This window comes from Sebastes umbrosus, chromosome 8 (genome assembly GCF_015220745.1).
Source record: "Sebastes umbrosus isolate fSebUmb1 chromosome 8, fSebUmb1.pri, whole genome shotgun sequence".
NCBI classification, from domain to species: domain Eukaryota; kingdom Metazoa; phylum Chordata; class Actinopteri; order Perciformes; family Sebastidae; genus Sebastes; species Sebastes umbrosus.
Genome location: NC_051276.1, coordinates 23,520,117 through 23,539,806, shown reverse-complemented (window position 1 = coordinate 23,539,806; position 19,690 = coordinate 23,520,117). Strand labels below are relative to the sequence as shown.

Sequence of the window (19,690 nt, the reverse complement as noted above, 5' to 3'; positions counted from 1 at the left end):
CTCCGTGTCTCCCCTTCACTATTTCGGAGCACCTGGTCGGGGTTGTGAATGTGCATACACCTCCTTACTGCTTTACTTAATAGGCTCCCTCATTGCTCTGTTGCTAGGAAATCTAATTTTATTACTTTAGGCAACAAATCAGCCAACAGAGGCTCAGCTCTTTCAAACCAGGAAAATTGCTTTGAGTATGACAAACTGGGCTTAAATGGTAACAATACAGCTGCAATATCATTACATTTTGCCCATAAATGTGTTTTTTTATTTTGCTTCAACAAACAACAGATGAAGCAGACTATAGATGTTGAGAAAGCAATGTTTGAACGGTTGATCTGGGAGAATAAATGCTGCTGCAGCTCTTCAGTCGTACACTGGGGCACAGTTGGGACACTTTCAAAGAGGAAAAGTGCTTTGTCAACAAACCTACTAATCATATACTGCACTGTAGACTTCACCCTTTGCATCATCATTTGTTCCTCTGTCTTTCTCACACACAAAACGCACTACAGCAAAGGTTATGATCATGATAAAGGGGAGAAGAAAATAAATTAATCTCTCAAACTGTTTTTCTTGCAATTATGTGCTCTGCTCGTCTCCTTTCTGTCTGAATCCCCCGAGAAATCTGGCTGCACGCGAAGCCGTGGGAATAAAGATGTTAGCTGCACGCTCCAGAGAAAAGCCCAGAGTAGCTACAGTGAGATTTGGAGTTAAGGGCTTAAAGCCTTCACTGGCAAGACCAATTTCACATGCAACTGAATGACAGCCATTCACAGAGGAAATGATTCGACTGCGGATATTGTGGGATCACAAAGAGAAAGCCTTTGGATTTGGATTCAGGATTCAACCAGTGATGTGCGGTAAGGGTAGGCAGTACCTCACCACAGTTAAAAAGAAATGTTGAGATTACATGATGGTTGTATTTATTGATAATGTCTTCATATTCATAATTTAATGAATTCTCTTTATTTATTTAATTTTAAATTTTCATACAGGTTAGGTTAATTGTTGACTTTAAATTGCCTATAGGTGTGAATGTGAGTGTGAATGATTGTCTGTCTCATGTGTCAGCCCTGTGATAGTCTGGCGACCTGTCCAGGGTGTACCCCACCTTCTCCCATTTTCAGCACCCCCATATCCCCAGATAATTTAGTTCAATAATTCAGATGTGCAATAATCTGGATTACTATGGCGTTAACACTGCATTTATTTAAACTAATATTCTTATTTATTTATTTATTTATAATATTCTTGTATTTTTACACACTTAATGATAGATCCTATTTTTCACCATTATTATTTGCACTGTTGTTAAATTTCTGTTATATATATATATATATATATATACTCGATTGTGATTGGTTAATCACGGCGTTCTGCGGTCTGTTATTTCTTTATAGCATACCCTTGCTATGGGCGCAGTTCTGATGTCGGACCATTTTTATGTCAAAGTATTGATTTCTTCAGTAACTAGCGTGTAATAAGCGGGATAATGTACAGCTAGTGGGTCATTGTTGTGAAAGCAATCCAACCCAGGGGTCAGCAACCTGCGGCTCCGGAGCCACATGCGGCTCTTTAGCCCCTCTCCAGTGGCTCCCTGTGGATTTGTAAAAAAATGAATGGAAATGTATAACGGTTATTTTTTAACATTTTTATTTGTCATTCTTAAAGGTCTATAGCAGGGGTCTCAAACTCGCGGCCCAATTGCAAGACGATATTTTGTGGCCCCCACCTTGATATGAAAGTTTAATGTTAGTGCGGCCCGCAAGTTTTTTTTTGGGGGCATTTTTTCATTTTTATTGACAGGACAGTGGATAGAGTCTTGAAAGGGGGGAGAGAGAGAGTGGATGCGGAAAGGGCCACAGGCCGGATTCGAACCCGGGCCGCCGCGGTCAGGACCAAGCCTTGTTATATGGGCGCCCGCTCTACCAACTGAGCTAACCACGCGCCCTCAGCCCGCGAGTTCTATGTGAATGGCAGTTTGCCGTTGGAAGGTCCCTTTGTTGCGCGAGCCCGAGCTGAACGAACCTACCAATCACAGCGGGGTATATGGCTCCCGGGGGCGGCAATCAGCCGGGCTTGATGCAAGCAGAGAAACATTTCACAACTATGGCGGCCCGTGTAACATCGCATAAGCTTGATTAAAGCTTGATTTATACTTCTGCGTTGAATCGACGCCGCAGCCTGACGTCACCTCTCCAGACATGGAACTACACGTCGCGGCGACGCAGACCGCAACAGCTGTGATTGGTCCAGTCTCTCAGCGACGCTGAGCGGCCAGGACCAAGTTCTACTTCTCTCTGCCTCCATCTGTTCAATGTTTGTTCACACAGATCCACTCAGATATATGTTCTCTTTTCGGCGTTGCAGTAATGTCAGTAAAAGTTCTGTGGTTCAACAGTTATTAGCTCCAACTGCGCTCAGTTTCTGTTTGGAGTACAAGAAGAAGAAGAAACTCATAGAGACGCCGCCGCCAACTAGCGGTTTGGTGGTGTAACTGCAGAGCAACACAAACACAGCAGGCACAACTTTATTGCGGAGTGACACCAAGTGGAATGAATATATATCTTGTCTTTTTCAAAGCCTGCAGTGAAGAGAAAGGTTGGTGACGAGCACAGACAATTTCAGGAAAAGTGGGAGACGCAATAGAGGCCATGTTCAGAAGAACCGTTCATGTTCTTCAATGTTCCATTCATGTTCAGGACAGTTCATGTTCAGAAGAACCGTTCATGTTCAGAAGAACCCATTCAAGTTAAAGAATTGTTAATAATGACGTTTGAGAAGATTGTTTTTTTTTTAACAACGCTTTTTTTGTGGAATACCTGATGCGGCCCAGCCTCACCCAGACTCTGCCTCCAGCAGCCCCCAGGTAAATTGAGTTTGAGACCACTGGTCTATAGGGATTCCTACAATCTCCAGTTGCAAAAATCTGTAGCCTATACACCGAATATTTAAAAAAAAAGAATAATGTCAGTCAACCAAAATGTGTGTCAACTACGGCCTGGTGCCTTATCCTCTAATTTTGCCGAACCTCAGCAGCTCAATAGGCTGGCTATGGATTCTAAATCCCCAAAAAGACAAGTCTCGGAGGAAAATAGAGAGTTTAATAGTCTGTGGACAGATTCGACAACAAAAAAAGTAATTGAAAGACATTTCCAGAACAAGCACACTGGATTTGCTGAAAAGCCAGCAGCAGCTTCCAGCCAAATGTCCTGAGATGTTTCTTCAATGTCCTCCCTTTCATTTGCACTTTGTTTCCTCACTGCATTAGACTTAATAGGCTTCATCACAATGCTCAAATGTTTTGTGGCTCCAGACAAATTTTGTTTTATTTTATTTGGCCCAAAATGACTCTTTTGATAGTAAAGGTTGCTGACCCCTGACCTAAATGAACTGCAACCGTTTGGGGGGCATGTCCTGAAGATCACGCTGCCTCATGTCACGTGACATCCACTCCCTCTCGCTCGAGCTAAAGGGCTGCGGTCCTTATTTCTTACTTTAAAAACATTTCAACACTGTATTATGAAGAAAAAAGAGATGTGGTCGCTAATGGGAAACTAACGGCGGAAGAGGCAAAAGATGACATGGACTTTATCTAACAGAGTGTTAGGGAAAGAAGGAGCGGCTACAAGTTGAGTGGCTAGATGGCACCAGACTAGCAAGCTGTTTTTGTTTTTCTTGCCTCCTATAATATATAATATCAGAATATGATTTGGATGTATTGAGAGGTATGATGGAGCTGCAGTGTTCCTGGGTACCAAAAATCAAAGCGAAAGTGCCTGATTTACGCATTGCTATACACAAACTGAACCATGGCTTCAGGATTTGATCTCTGGCTCTTAAAAACATCCACCTGTCTGTTTTTCTCCTGGTTGCATTGTAAACTGACAGATGCGCTGTTTCGTCTCCTTCAAAACAAGGATATGGATGCCAGGGGTCAGAAACCTTTACTATCAAAAGAGCCATTTTAGGCAAAAAAAAGACCCAAAAACAAAATCTGTCTGGAGCCGCAAAACATTTCAGTATTGTGATGAAGGTAACACTGTTTATAGTCTAAGTATATAGTATATAAGTCTAATGCAGTGAGGGCCAAAGAGCTAATCTACTACGGAGTATTAGGGCCACATTGAGGGAAAAAACATCTGAGATTTACAGAATAAAGTCATGACTTAACGAGAAAAAAGATGTAATATTAAGAGAATAAAGTCATAACTTTACGAGAAAAAAGATGTAATATTACGAGCATAAAGTCATAACTTAACGAGAAAAAAAGTCGTAATATTACTAGTATAAAGTCATAACTAAACGAGAATAAAAGTTGTAATATTACTAGTATAAAGTCATAACTTTACGAGAATAAAAGATGTAATATTACTAGCATAAAGTCATAACTTTACGAGAATAAAAGTTGTAATATTACTAGAATAAAGTCATAACTTTATGAGAAAAAAGTTGTAATATTACGAGGATAAAGTCATAAGTTAACGAGAAAAAAAGTGGTAATAGTATGAGAATAAAGTCATAACTTTACAAGAAAAAATGTATTATATTACTAGTATAAAGTCATAACTTTACGAGAAAAAAGTTGTAATATTACTAGTATAAAGTCATAACTTTATGAGAAAAAAGTTGTAATATTACTAGTATAAAGTCATAACTAAACGAGAATAAAAGTTGTAATATTACTAGTATAAAGTCATAACTTTACGAGAATAAAAGTTGTAATATTACTAGAATAAAGTCATAACTTTATGAGAAAAAAGTTGTAATATTACGAGGATAAAGTCATAAGTTAACGAGAAAAAAAGTGGTAATAGTATGAGAATAAAGTCATAACTTTACAAGAAAAAATGTATTATATTACTAGTATAAAGTCATAACTTTACGAGAAAAAAAGTCGTATTATTACGAGAATAAAGTCATAACTTTACAAGAAAAAAAGTTGTAATATTACGAGAATAAAGTCATAACTTATCGAGAAAAAAAATAATAAGTAAAATTACTACTCTATAATATTATGACTTTATTCTCATAATATTACGACTTTTTTCTCGAAATCTCAGATTTATTTTTTCGTACCATAGACCTACAACAATGATGAATAAAAAACAGTTCTTCATTTCCATTTTTAAAAATAAAAAGAAGAGCCACACGTGGCTCTGGAGCCGCAGGTTGCAGACCCCTGGCCTATATGCTCTGTGCGCGTCAGAGACACCCTGTGTGCTTTAATCAGCGAGTAGTTTGACAGTTTTTATGATCGTTTGGAGCAGAAAAGTAATGAACTAAAACCCGTCACAAAACGTTTAGAGCTGGCTCTTAACCAGCATATACCTTCTACCATCGGATCTGTGGAGACTAGAGGACCTTTTCAGCGTCAAAGCGCATGAAGGCCAACAGTCAGAACAGAATGGAAACAGCACAGGCTTTCGTCCTTGGCTCATATTTCCATTGAAACTGAGGAAAACACCTAACAAAGAGGACTTTTACAACAAGTCATTGATATCTGTGTCCAGAGGGATAGGCGCATGGACTTCTTCTTCTTCTACTTCGTCTACAAATAAAGTAAGTGCCTCCTATTATGTATTTTTTTAAAACCCTCTTATTGGCATTGTGTATAATACAAAAATGTGAGAACTGCTTTAACACTGCAACATGTTTTAAACATGTACTTGGTATCTGTTCTGTATGTACAGTATGTCTCTGTGTACAGAAATCAGCACAGTGCAAATGGTCAGTGCAGGAATACACAGGATTGACAGTCTTCATGGTGGTTTTATTCCATTGGATGCACTTTTCCTGTCACACAAATGTTGCTGCTGTGTTTTTCATATTGCTGTATTTCCCCCAGCAGGTGTACGTTTTTAGTTATAAGTCATGTTTTCAAAATCTTTTGTGATCTGTAGGATGTATACAGTATGTCTCTGACGTCTTGCTACAGTTGGCAGGTAGATAGTTAAAAAGTGCAGCTTGGTTTCCACCTTATGTTGTGTGCAGTGCAGTGACAAAGGTTTCCTTAGTTTTGGGTCGGTCACAGTGGTCAGGTATTCTGTCACTGTGTATTCTCTGTTTAGGGCCAAATAGTATTCCAATTTGCTTTGGTTTCTGGTTGACTTTTTCCAATGTGTCAAGTAGTTTTTCTTTTTGTCTTCTTATAATTTTAGTCTAATGGGGCCTCTGTCTGGGGGCTCTGAACAGAGTCCTAGAACCAGCTGGCTTAGGGGGCATTTGTGTCTCTAGAGTCTCTCTGTAGGTGAGGGCTTTGTTGTGGAGTGTGTCAGGGTCACTTTCTTTTAGGTGATTATAACTAGAGATGCACCAATCCGACTTTTCCAGTCTCAATACTGACAGCGATATCTGGGCTTTGGGTATCAGCCGATATCGAGTACTGATCCGATACCAGTGTTTAATCAATAAGCTGTTTGCCTCACTGTGTGGAAGTGACTAATATCATTCTTTTATCGCCTATTACTTGCCATTTAGTTTCATTCCAGATGTCCATGTCGTTATGAAAAATATCTGTGTACTGGAATGATCAGATGAGATGAAGATGATACTCATTGGCTTGCTTTCCTCACGTCCATTTCTCTTCCCTTGCACTGATTCGTTCAAGCTGAACAACCAATTGGAGTGATTTCTCTCACCGAAGAGCACCGCCGCCGATTCAACATGCTTAATCTCCCAAAAAAAAACTCCATTACGGGCGGCCTAGAGCTGACGGTGTGGGACACACTGCAAAAAACTATAGGCCTACAGACACTCACCTATGGCCCCAAACTGTCTGACTGCCGGCCGTCGGCTTGGTGTGTCAGGGCCTTTAAAGCTCCTGAAAACTTCATATCATATTTCTCCTTAATATTGAATATTCATGATGACCGAATAAGCAAAAATCTAAGTTAAAATTAAACAAGACTTTAACAAATTCAACTTTATAAATAAGGACACGGTCAGATTCATTGTAGTTTTGGGAGCAGACTACAGGAAGTGGAGATGAATGTGTTTGCGGTTGTCTTATCACTGAACCAGACTTGGGTGGATGTCTGCTGATCAGTTTGTAGATCTGATGTTTGTCCTTTGCTTAGCACAGCTGGACACGTCTCTGAATTGTGTTTTCAGAGTTTCCTTTTTGTCACTTCTTTAGAAATGCTTGTAACACCAGATTAAAATAACAGATCAGTTGTGCCTAAGCAGGCCCTTCATGACACATTTAATGCATATTCATGAATGCTAACTCCTCCACTTAGGATTGTAATGTCATTTTCCACACAGAAGTGGAACACTGCGTTAAATTCCCATGCAGGCGAGGATGTTTTTTTTTTAGTCCTTCTTCTGGTCTGTAATATTTTGAGTTTTATCAAACACATGGAGCTTCCTCTCTGGGTTATCATAGTCCACTATGGCTAATGAAAGGCCAACCTTCGAATTCACATATAAATAAAAGAACCACCTTCTGCATAAAATGCAGCAATTCCTCAGATACCTTGTTCATTTCAACTGACTAACAAGGTTTGTGATTCATGGATTTGTGATCAAACATCCATTTTAAAACTTATCCTCTCATAGATTCATGTTCTCTACTGTCTCTCCGCTCATTTACATATTACATGTAGAGGAGAAAACCATCTGCCAATGATTTCAGTCACCATCTCCCAATTATTCCACCAGCAGTAATTGAAAGTTTCTCACCGCTGACTGCTTTGGTTAAATCCTTTTGGAATCATATTGTGTTTTGAGCGTAAACAGAATTTGTTATTTGACATTCACGGCCAACGAGTCGACGAGTGGTGCTGATGTTACAACAGGAGCATGTACTGACACATTGACTGAATCAGCGTTTAAACAGTATATTCATAAGGACGTTCATACACGCAGGTATTAGTCAGATGTAATGGATTCAGGAGTAAACAAGCTGATAGTGAAGTCCGACCGTTTTAGCTCTGGTATGAATCTGATATGCCAGTGTTTGTGCAGCCATCACAAAATCTAATCTAAGGTTAATCTAATAAACAAATCACACTCAGCGCCGAGAACAACCTGCTTCACAAAGCAATTTTCCTTTCCGCTCCGTTCACTTTCAAGCCCAGTTCTGACTTCAGATGAGACGGCTGCATATTAATGTGCGTGTGTCATGCTTATTTTCGTTGTGCCCCGTGGATCGTGTGCTGTATTTGTTTTGGCATTTCGCTGCATTTTATTTTCTGCTACAATAACATGACGAAGGTCATTTGGACGGAAATAGGCAGTTCTATATATACACAGATGCAGCTCCGTCTTTTTTTTATTGTTTGAATCTTGTGTGGAATTCAAGTACAAGTTTGTTTTACAGTAGAAAGAGAACACTCACACAGTTTAAGCCAACTCAGTATAAAAACAACATTAAAAATTGAGTATTAAGAGGTAACTGCGGGACATTTTTGGAAACACTATAAAACAAGGGGAGGGAAAAAAGCAATCTACATATCTTGAAAGACGTGTTGTAGGAGTGGTGCATGTCTGAGTGCTACACCTACACTTAGGTTTGCTGTCTGCGAAGGCTTATCTTGTCCCTGTTTTGACAGGGCTTAGGGAGGGAAGAGGTGAGCCATACAGGCGGTGCCAGTCAAAAACTGTGCGAGGAGGAGTGCTTTTGCAACTCACTAACTTACAGGCCTGATGTCTCTTTATTTTTCATCCCCCCCCCCCTCCAATGTGGCCCCGACTTGCCAGCCTGGCTGATAGAGGAAGGTCCCGCCACTTGCTATTGTCGCTCAGTGGCTCAGTTCCTTTGTGGGCTTATGGACAGTGGAGCAGTGCCCATTCTCGCCAACAGGCATAGTGCTACTTTGCAAGGTCACGCCTGTTATCCCCTGATAAACAAAAGACGAGTGGAAGACAGGGAGAAGCAAAGCTCTCTGCTGCCCATCAGCAGTGGCGCCGGCGTCCAACAATGACAACACAGCTCGGCTGTCCCCGCTGATAAAGGCGTACCAGCAGCAGCACACAGCTGGGAAAGCAACATCCCCGACAAGCCACGGCATTAGTCGAACACTGTACCTCTGTCACTCAAAATAAGAGGGGAGCAGCGATAATTAGAGCAGCCACACTGGCGCGTGGGATGACTCCAAGTCCTAGACCAACCTCGACGCTTTTCCAGAAGTAATTACCGCAGGTAGGCTGATGGCTTCTCCATCGGCTGATGGATTTCAACAGTTGCAGAGAAGCGCTGCACAGCGGCGTTGGCAGAGGTGCTGCCGGTGATGAGGCTCCCCTGGGAATGGTCGGATCTCCAGGCAGCTCTAATAATGTTCGGTTCTACTGATGACTAAGAGTCAAAATGGCAGGCCACCTTAAGCAGGTCGTAATGACAAGCTGTAATGCACAGGTCAGACATTTTGTTATCAGCCAAGAACTGTCAGCAGGACTGAAGTCAGGAAGAGACAGGCGGAGTGGTGTTCAGTCACACGTCTCATCATTATCTTATCTAACGCTGCCATGATCGAAATCGAATACATCACCTGGAATAAAGGCCATTCGTTACCCTCTTAAATGAAGCTAGTGCTGCTGCAAAAGTGGACAAAGGGCTCTGACCGTGAGCATTTATGTGATGCCGACAGGAAAAGCTAGAAGCACAACACTATTGTTAGAGAATGGAAAAAACAGATTAAAGTGAATTTATTTATCAAACTCGAATCCACTCAAATTCTAATTTGCAGCATGACTCTGATGCTGTTTCATTGGATAATTGGAAGTTTTGCCTGTATTGCACTTTGCACAGGAGATGACACAAAAGTATTTCAGGGAGAAAATGAGCCCTTGGCAAAATGTTGTAACTGTAAGTAAGGCCTGAGCCAAATTATAGTCAGCCCAATTAGCCAAACAAATACCTTCCAATAGGGAGAGAAATCAATACAGTATAGTATCGCAATATTTTGCGGGGGAATATTGTATCGATACACGGACGTCAAGTATCGATATTCTATTATTAGGAGTGTCAATTGATTAAAATATTTAATTGCAGGATTGTCCATCATTAATCGCGATTAATCGCAGATTTTTTGTCTGTTCAAAATGTACCTTAAAGGGAGATTTGTCAAGTATTTAATACTCTTATCAACATGGGAGTGGACAAATATGTTGCTTTATGCAAATGTTAGCATAAAAATGCGCTCAAATCATAACATGGCAAAAACTCAAGCCCAACAGGCAACAACTGCTGTCAGTTTGCTGACTTGACTATGACTTGCCCCAAACTGCATGTGATTATCATGAAGTGGGCATGTCTGTAAAGAGGAGACTCGTAGGTACCCAAATAACCCATTTTCATTCACATTATCTTGAGGTCAAAAGTCAAGGGACCCCTTTGAAAATGGCCATGACAGTTTTTCATCTTTGACAGCCCTATTTATTACATCTCAGTTTTAAAGCTAGAATGAGTGTATCATATGAAACTAGAAAACCTAAGGAATCCATTGGTACCAACCATGTCCTGTTAGCTACTCGGGAAGAACGCTAAATAACGCTCCAAAGTTATGCTAAAGTTTGGTGAGGAAAAACTGGCATGGCCATTTTCAAAGGGGTCCCTTGACCTCTGACCTCAAGATATGTGAACAGACGTTGACAAGCTGCATAATTTGCAGCTGAAAAAATGTAATAAATTGCTAAATATTGCAATATATCTTATCGCAATACTCAGCTAATCGCAAAATGTTTAAAATCACAATAAGATGGTATCGTGATATTGCATCGTGGTGATTCCTACCCCTACCTTCCAATTGTTTTTATTTCTCTGGTTTAATCTCATCCTGACAAATCCAGAGAAATGGTGAATAAACTACAAGATACTTCATCATTGAGTGTGTTAAAGGGGAAGACCTCTGGTGTATTCTGATAAATCTAGTGTGTTAAATAAGAGACCCATTGCCCTGTAGCTGACGGACACATGCAGCACTGTACCTCTGACTGGCAGCCATGATGGGCACCCGCCACCCTTTGATCTGGCTCAGCTCCGTGTCGGACACCTCAATCTGGAGGGGGAGTCGAGGGATCCACACGTTGAGCTCCAGCTGAGCGCTCAGGTATCCGTAGGTGAAGTTCACCATCATCCTCACCTTGCCCTTCATCTCCTTGCCATTCACGAAAACATAGTCGCACCTGTCTGACACCTGCGTGAGAGGAAAGGGGAGGATTAAGAGAGACGACGTTAAGCCCTTCTAGACGGTTGCACTAGATGACTACACAGTGAATTACACAAGTGCAATATACAGTACGGCGTTCACTGTAGCCCAGGCTCTCCAAGTTGATTATAAGGTTTACACTCCCCACTGATGCAGGATTCCTGTAACTACTTTGAACAAGATGAAAGGTCCTGTATGTGCTCCACACTCAGGGAAAGAGGGAGCGAAGGGGGGAGACGGCGAGGACAAGTTTGAACCTGAGGGAAAACAGGTCGTGGTCTGCTCTTCTATTATAGTTCTGCCTACAGCTAAAAGAGGAACCAGCAGATGGAAACTAGTAAGAGGAGAGCACTTGTCTCTTGATAAAATGACCAAACTCAAAGCCATCTGTTTCATAAAATTGCTTTACAAAAGGAGCGAGCGGGCCAAATTTGAGAAAGACACAACTCCTTGTTGCTTTAGCTCACTCTCTTTGAACCCCCAAAGCTTCTTTCTTCACTCGTACCAGCGTTTGATTAATGTCCAGAATCCTCTCTTTCTCAGTTCTCGCTTCAGTTTGAAAAACATTATGGTATGGCATTGCAAGCAAAACAAACACATAACATACACAAAAAGCCAAAGAGGATCTCAAGATGGATATCAAGCAGAGAGAGAGACACACACACACTCACGGACGTTATTAATCAGTTTGTCTTAAACAGAGATACCCTGTTTTTTTCCGGGCACTTTGTCAATCCTATTGATCCCATCATATAGTCGGCTACCACGGCTGGAACCAGATGGAATTAGATGGTCTGGGGAAATATCTTTTTTTTCTACTTCCAAGTTATATCTTCACAGCGAGATAAAACCAAAAACAGCCATTAATCATGAAGCCGCGGCAGGATATCCTCTGTGACCAGGAAGACAACTTTGTGTGTGACAGATTCCTTGTGTGAGCTCCCTCCACGCCACATCACCTCTAGAGGAAAGCCAACAGAAGGCGTTCAGAGGGAACTAAATTTATACATAAAAGCAGATATTTGGAGATTTGCTGCATTGATTTTACACTCTGTACTGTGGTCCTAAAGAACCAGTGTGCGGTTGAACACAAGTATCATAGTTAGGGTGTGAATCTTTCAGTATCTAACAATTTGATTTTGATTCTTGGGGTCACGATTTGATTCAAAATCAAGGGACTTTTACTTTGGAAAATATCTTAAATTAATACAGTAAAAATGTTGATTTTCAGCAAGTATGTAGTCAGAAATGTCCTGAAGTCAAATATATCAGTTATTGTCAGGCATTATTTATTAATTTTATTTATTTATTAACAACCCCAAAATCAAAGAAATAAAGACATTTCCCTCACAAATTAGTGGTATTTTCTTTTTAATTTATAAGGGTCATGTAATATTTTACACTTCTGGTAAATGTAATCCAATCAATCTTATTTCCATGTATATACAGTTCCCTTTATTAACACCTTATTTTGAAAACCGCACATAATCACATGTGTATACTTTCGCTAAGTTTGCCAAGTCCGTCTCTAGCTCTCCTCATCAGCCCCGTTCTCTTTAAACATCTATGGTCAGCTCCATCGGGGCCGTTTGGATGCATTTAACATAAAGCGATCACAGCAGAAAAAATAAGTAAAACTTTAAGGATATTTATATTTATTTCTTAGAAAAAATGCATTTTAATTTCAGTTCGGCTTTAAACTTATTTTTTTTCCAATAGAGGTGGCCATTATTAAATGGTACAAAAAGGTTGCAAGCTTACAAAAGCAGGATACTTATATCTGTGGCCTGAGCACCAGACAAGAATCTCTAGGAAGCCCTGTGAGAAAGCTGAAAAGCTCGCTGCAGGGCATCCTTCAAGGCTACAGCCAACCATCAGAGAACTTGTGTTAAGGACTGCACAAGCCCTGCATCCTCAAGTGGACGCACGCTGGATCAGTGGATATTTGTTCTATATTATTACAGCCAATAAAAAGAACACAGCATAAAAAGTAGTACATTGCTCATGCACTAATGCCGCCTGACCACAGAAATAGAATAGGAGTAGAACGTAAATTGAACTGTTTTCTGTGGTCATTTGACGAGTACAAAAGAAAATGACGATGGTTGTTAGTTGTTATGACGACAAGACATGTCAGTGAGGCCGTAAAGTGTGGTCGCAGCCCGCCGGGAAGAGCGCGGACGCAGCTCCAGAGACGGATGGCTGACTAGTTAGCTAGGTAGCTTGTCCCTCTACGGAGGGCGGGGAGTGAGGCGGAGGGACCGTTAGACCAGCTCTAGCCAGTTTGCTAATTCCATCATGCTTTATTGGTTTACAGAAAATGAGCCGGAAAAGTTGTTCTCATCTGGTGACAGCAGTCTGCTTTCCTAAACTGTGACTAGAGTGTGTGGATGAAGCAATAAGTTGTTAAATTTAGCTCATTAACTCTGGCTTGCTATGCTTCGTAATGTTACTGCTTCACTGCTGTTTTAGTTGTTACTGCAAAACCTCACCTCAGTGAGTCCACAACTTGCCGCAAGTTGGTTTAGTTTGTACAGAAGTTAGCACGCTACAACGGTCACAATGGCAATGGTACACATAAAAACGGCCGCCACTCTGACCATCCTGCTCATAAACTGTATATAAGAAGTGGACGTAGTCACCGTGACGTCACCCATTGGTTTGTGGACTGCAGTTTTGAAGCCTTGAGTTTGGCATTTTTGGCTGTCGCCATCTTGGTTCTTTGCAACCAGAAGTGACACGAGAGGGTGGAGCTATGTACATCGAACGCTGAGTAAGATATTTTTAAGCGACTAAAAAGGTTACAATTAACTTTCATGAACTGAAAAACACACTGTGAAAGGGTTAAAGTTGTAAGATGAAAAAACAGACAACTCCCAGACCGGACGATGCCGTGGTAACAACCTGTCAGTCACAAGGTAGCCACGCCCTAAAACATACCCTGCTTTATGGTCTATTTGACTCTAAATGGGACCATAATTTAGTAAATGAACATCATGCTGTATTGAAGAAGACTTGAAACTAGCGATTGAGACCATAAACTCTTGTTTACAATGTTTACTGAGTTAATAAATCAAGTGAGAAGTAGGCTCATTTTCTCATAGACTTCTATGCAATCTTTTGCAACCAGAGGAGTCGCCCCCTGCTGGCTATTAGAAAGAATGCAAGTTTAAGGCACTTCCGCATTGGCTTCACTTTACATACCCGGTGGGTGATTTGAATGGGGATGTCTGTTCTACTCCTATTCTATTTCTATCCGCAAGACATTGCAATGAAACAGGGACAGACAGAGTTGCTTAATGAAGCCTTTACACATTTCTACAAGGGCGGTGGCGCTCCCCTGACTACAGTCAGTCACGGATCAGATTGGGCTCCGTCAGGGCTCCCAGTGTGAGAGTGTGTTTGAACTGATAAAGATGTCAGAGGAGTCCCTGCTCCTTATCAGCCCTCATTGTTCGGCTCTTTCTCTCTCACTGCACTCAGTCGGCTGATACTGAAGTGCCTTTGACAGCCCGTTTCGTCTCCGACCTCTCTCACAAGTCGGGGCCCTGCAACCTGTCCGCACAAGCATTAGCTTGCAGGCTAAACAACACCATCTGACTGGGCTCCATGTGAGGCTCATTGACCAAATCTAACCGTGATAAGGATGATCAATAAGATGGATGTTGCTGACAAATACGTTTATCCTATCAGTCTTATTTTTCTTGCCGCATTCACAAAAATCTGCAGGAAGTCAGTTCACCCTTATTTGTTGTAGGAAAATAATCTGTAAATGAGTGTGGGATTTATTAACATACGGTCTGCTACAGTATGTCCCATGACAGGCAAATAAACTGCCCGCTGGCATTTCTCTGATCTATTCCCAAACAATCTCAGCAGAAACAATTATAGCAAACATGGCAGCCGACTTCCAGCCATCCCAACACATTACACTGACATGCTTAAACCCTCCTGCTGTGCTGTATCATCGGCCGACATGGCTCCAAATCAATATTTTAACATAAAAAGACACCCCAAATTAATCAGCGGCCCCTTTAACCCCTCGTGCACCCTGCCAGCGGTATGTGTGTTGTGGCGGACCGAGGGTGGGGACTGTCTCTGTGAATTACACACTCTCCGTCATTCTGATTCACAAAGTATCATAAACGTCCAGGAGGATCCTCTGCCACATTAATCAGACGCATTAGGCAGCTAACGGGAGAATACTTACAGAGGACATTAAGGCTGTCTCTGGATCTAACCCAGGAAATTAACAACTCACCAGACGGATACAATCCACGGCAGATATGAGCGATGGGAGTAGGGAGCATGAAGGTGGGGTGAGCCTGTCTCTGGCTTGTACACAGAGTTGGCTTGACAGAAGCAATTAAGCCGCTCAGACTCCTCTGCATAAGCTACAGGACTCACTTCAATGCAAGGCGAAGGTCTGTACATATTCTAACAGCCCTGCTCTGTGGAAGCAGTGGTTATGAGAGCCCACTTATAGCATGACCTTGAGTAAGTAGAGTTCATGGCTAACAAGTAGTCTGGAGGTTTGCTCTGGGAATTCATTAATACATAACGTAACTGTGGAACGTGTTTGTGCTGTTTATTTTGCGGTTTCAATATTCTTTTTTTTGTGTGTGTGTGAGCAATTGAAATATTTTTCCTATAAAAAATTCCGAGAAGCCAAAAGTAAATTCTGAAAGGTGCTTTATGCCCGAAAATGTAAACACAACGTACCTGGAGAATGTTTGGACCTTTCCATTTAAAGAACCAGACGGACAAAATTATGCATTTAAAACTCATATCTAACTGAATTTGAAACCTGCAATAACCAATTGACTGAACGCTGGCCCACACTAAACATTTTCAAATCTTAACAGATTTTGAAAATGCAAGAGACCCCACACATAACCACATGTTATGTTCAATTTAACTGTTTTGTTCCTTTAGTGTGTGGAGAGCAACGATTTGGCCAAAACAGCACAACACACACTAACAGATTCATTCATGAACAACAAGAGTCCTGACACTCAAAACCGTAAATCACGCAAAATCACTCGTGATCAAAAGTGACTTTAGTATAAACAAACATGGCGGACGACAGGCAGGAACAATTAGCGATGTTAGTTTTTGGCACATGGGAGAAGTTTCAGTTGGTTGTAATCTGCAACCTCACCACTAGATGCCGCCAGATCCTTCACACTGCACCTTTAAGGTGATATGGCAACGCTGTTAGCTAACAGTTGCTTAATTACACATCTGGCCGATACAGAGCAACATTATTGTTTATTTGGAGTCCTGTGTCAGTCCATATTCACTCCGTTTTAGCTCTGTTTTTGGCCTCTACCAACTCCTGACGGGAATATCTTGACCCATAGCTGTCCAGGTTGACAGTATATGTTTGCTTTATGTCTTTGTCCCTTTTGACTCTAAGATACAATAGTGTTGAAACGTTGGTCTGCGATATTATAGGCTGCAAATCAATCGGTGGGCTTCAGTCCCTCGTTCTCACTTGCGTCTTGAAACTTCTGTTATAACTTGATGCTATATAAAAATGAATTTAATTGAATTTAACTTGCTGTCCTTGACCTGAGACCCCTTTCACGTACAAGTAGAGATCCATTGTTAATATAAAGATATTGAAAATGTCCTCACTGTACATGCAGCTGCTGCCCATTCACATGCACCCACATCTGACACAGTCCATACAGTGAACTAAGCTTTATGCATTGGCCTTAAACTGAACTGTCAAAAAAACAAATCCAGGAAGTGCAACATGTGCACACCAAGTGATGGAGACAGAGCCTTATTTCAGCCTGTACTGTACGTGTCATACAAAGTTTGTTTAAACACGACAAATCTCCAAAGAGGTTTAAAGAAAAAGCATGTGACCGGAGGTATTTATTTCAAATTCACTGTAATTATAAGGCCACGAGTGAGTAGAAGCATCATTTGATGTGCACAGTGATTCATTATTCAGGTTTAATGTCACTGTGTTTACTTCTCGCTTATTCCCCAGCTCAAAATTAGATGAATTAGTCATGTTTACATACATGATCGCAGGCTATGATCAGAGTGAGTGAGCACCAGTGAGCATACAGGATGGATGCTCTGACCAAGAGATGTCAGCGGCAGAGCTGTGGCTTTTTAAAAAAACGTCTTTGACTGCTATTTAATGTCTCTCTGGAAGACTCTTAACCATCCCTAACTCACGCATCAGACATGATAAAGTGAATCCATGCGGCAAAATATCCTCCTCTATTTTAGTTTTTGATTTTGTTTCATTATTTACACTACACTCTTTAGTGTACATTACATGAGTTTAATTTGCTGCATCCTACTATCCTTTCTGATCTTGACAGATTCGTGAGCCCTTTGCACAGCAGGGTGCCGTTTCTAGATACCGAGCAACATCTCAGCCACTTAAATTGGATACAGACCTCAGACAGATGTGATTTATTTCTCCGGTTTTTCATTGAGTCGTTCCATAGATTATTAAGAAGGCATTGGGATTCTGTTGGAGAGTGACTTCTCTCTTTTATTTGGAGAGCAAAGCCACTGATACCAGGGCTCAACTTTATAACACTGTGAGGGACTTTTTCCTCTGTTGTGCTTGGTGCCCCAGGTTTGAAAGGGGCTCTAAAAATAAAGGAACACTTGAGCAACCTGTCAGCAGTCACTGCATATCAAACACATACTTTCATGTTGTTTGTTTATCCTTTCTGGAGGATTTATATAGACGTGCTAAACATAGAAAATCTTCTCATCTGTCGCAATTTTAATATTCACAGTATTGCTTTCAAATAAGCTCTAATGCAGTGTTTGTAAAACAATACCTGCATGGGGTCACTGAATGCACATATTTGTTTGTTTTTCAGTTCAATTTGATATTAACTAGGTATTGCAATTAGCAGAGCCTAGTTCTGCCCAAGGTTTCTACCCATTAAAGTTTATTTTTATTGCCACTGTTGCACCAAATGCATTCTCATGGAGGATCTCTTGTTGGGTCTCTAAATTAAAGAGTACGGTCTAGAGCTGCCCTATAAGAAAAGCACTTGAGACAACTTCTGTTATGATTTGACGCTATATAAAAATAAATTGAATTGAATTAATATTGCTCTAATAAACAAGATAGACTTGCAAACAGTCTATTATGGTAAATCCAAGTGATTGCACACATTTTAAATAATACATTTATCAGTATTTTAATTAATTAAATATAAATCAATTACATGTGTTATGCAGGCAAATGTACAAATTTGAAACAAATTACCAGAAAATCTGATCAATATGCATTCCCATCGGTCGGCTGCCAATAAAGCATTTCAGAAGAAGACACATTTCTGTTTGTTTAATGCATTAATTTGAGGAAAGTTACAGTCTTCTCATCGCTCCATCTGATGGTTTCGTTGCTGCTATTTCTTGTCTCTTCAGTGGACGTTTAAGTCACATGCTTCATGCACGTCATGACTTGGTTGCTAAGTCTGTTTCCATTGCACTTAATGCAGTTTTCTTTATCAATACACCAACTTTTCCATCTCAACCAAATGTAAAACCCTTTTTGTGATATTTCAGGGTTGTTGTTTTTTTTTTTGTAATTTTCCGCATCTCCACTCAGGTTTTGTGCAAATTGAAAATGTATATATAAACCAGTAGGCAACCTCTGGGTCTGAAAAAATTAATCATTGTAAACATTGTAAACATATGTTTATGGTCTCAATCTCTAGTTCCATGTATTCTTCAATGCAGCTAAGCAATAAACTCTACTTACTCAAGGTCATGCTATGAGTGGGCTCTTATAACCACTGCTTCCACTGAGCAGTGCTGTTAGAGTATACGTTTGTACAGACCTTTGCCTTACAACTGTACATCTACAACCATGTTACAGCTCCCCATCTGCATCTACAGTGAGGACATTTTCAAAGACTTAAAGCAGCTACAATCAATATCTTTATATAATTAACAATGGATTACATGACTACTTCACTACTACTATGTGAAAGGGGTCTCAGGCTCAGGACAGCAAACTTCCAAGTGAAAAAAGGGACCGAAACATACCGATTGATTTGCAGCTTATATTAATGAAAACAGACAAACGTTTCGACACTACTGTGTTTTAGAGTCGATATGAGTGGGCTACCTCGGGGTCTGAATAGTGATGCCAATACAGAAGTGCCTTAATCTTGCATTCTTTCTAATAGCCAGCAGGAAGCGACTCCTTTGGTTGCAAAAAGAAGTCTGATTGTATAGAAGCCTATGAGAAAATGACCCTACTTCTCACTTGATTTATTACCTCAGTAAACATTGTTAACATGAGTTTATGGTCTCAATCACTAGTCTCAAGTCTTCTTCAGTACAGCATGATGTTCATTTAGTAAATTGTGCTCCCATTTAGGGTCAAATAGACCATAAAGCAGGATATGCTTTAGGGCGTGGCTACCTTGTGATTGACAGGTCACTACCACAGTGTTGTCCGGTCTTGGAGCTGTCCATGTTTTCCTTTTACAACTTTAACCCTTTTACAGTGTGTTTTCAGTTCATGAAAGTTCATTGTAACATTT

General features: G+C 40.7%; 1 protein-coding gene across 1 annotated transcript in view; it reads right to left on the bottom strand.

The window, feature by feature from the left end:
• The window catches only part of si:dkeyp-14d3.1 (transmembrane protein 132C), a 165,186-nt gene that overhangs the window by 9,784 nt on the left and 135,712 nt on the right, over positions 1-19,690 (bottom strand). Inside the window, exon 6 of the mRNA XM_037778985.1 lies at positions 10,924-11,132. Coding sequence (XP_037634913.1) covers positions 10,924-11,132 — 209 coding nt within the window. The remainder of the gene's footprint in view (positions 1-10,923; positions 11,133-19,690) is intronic.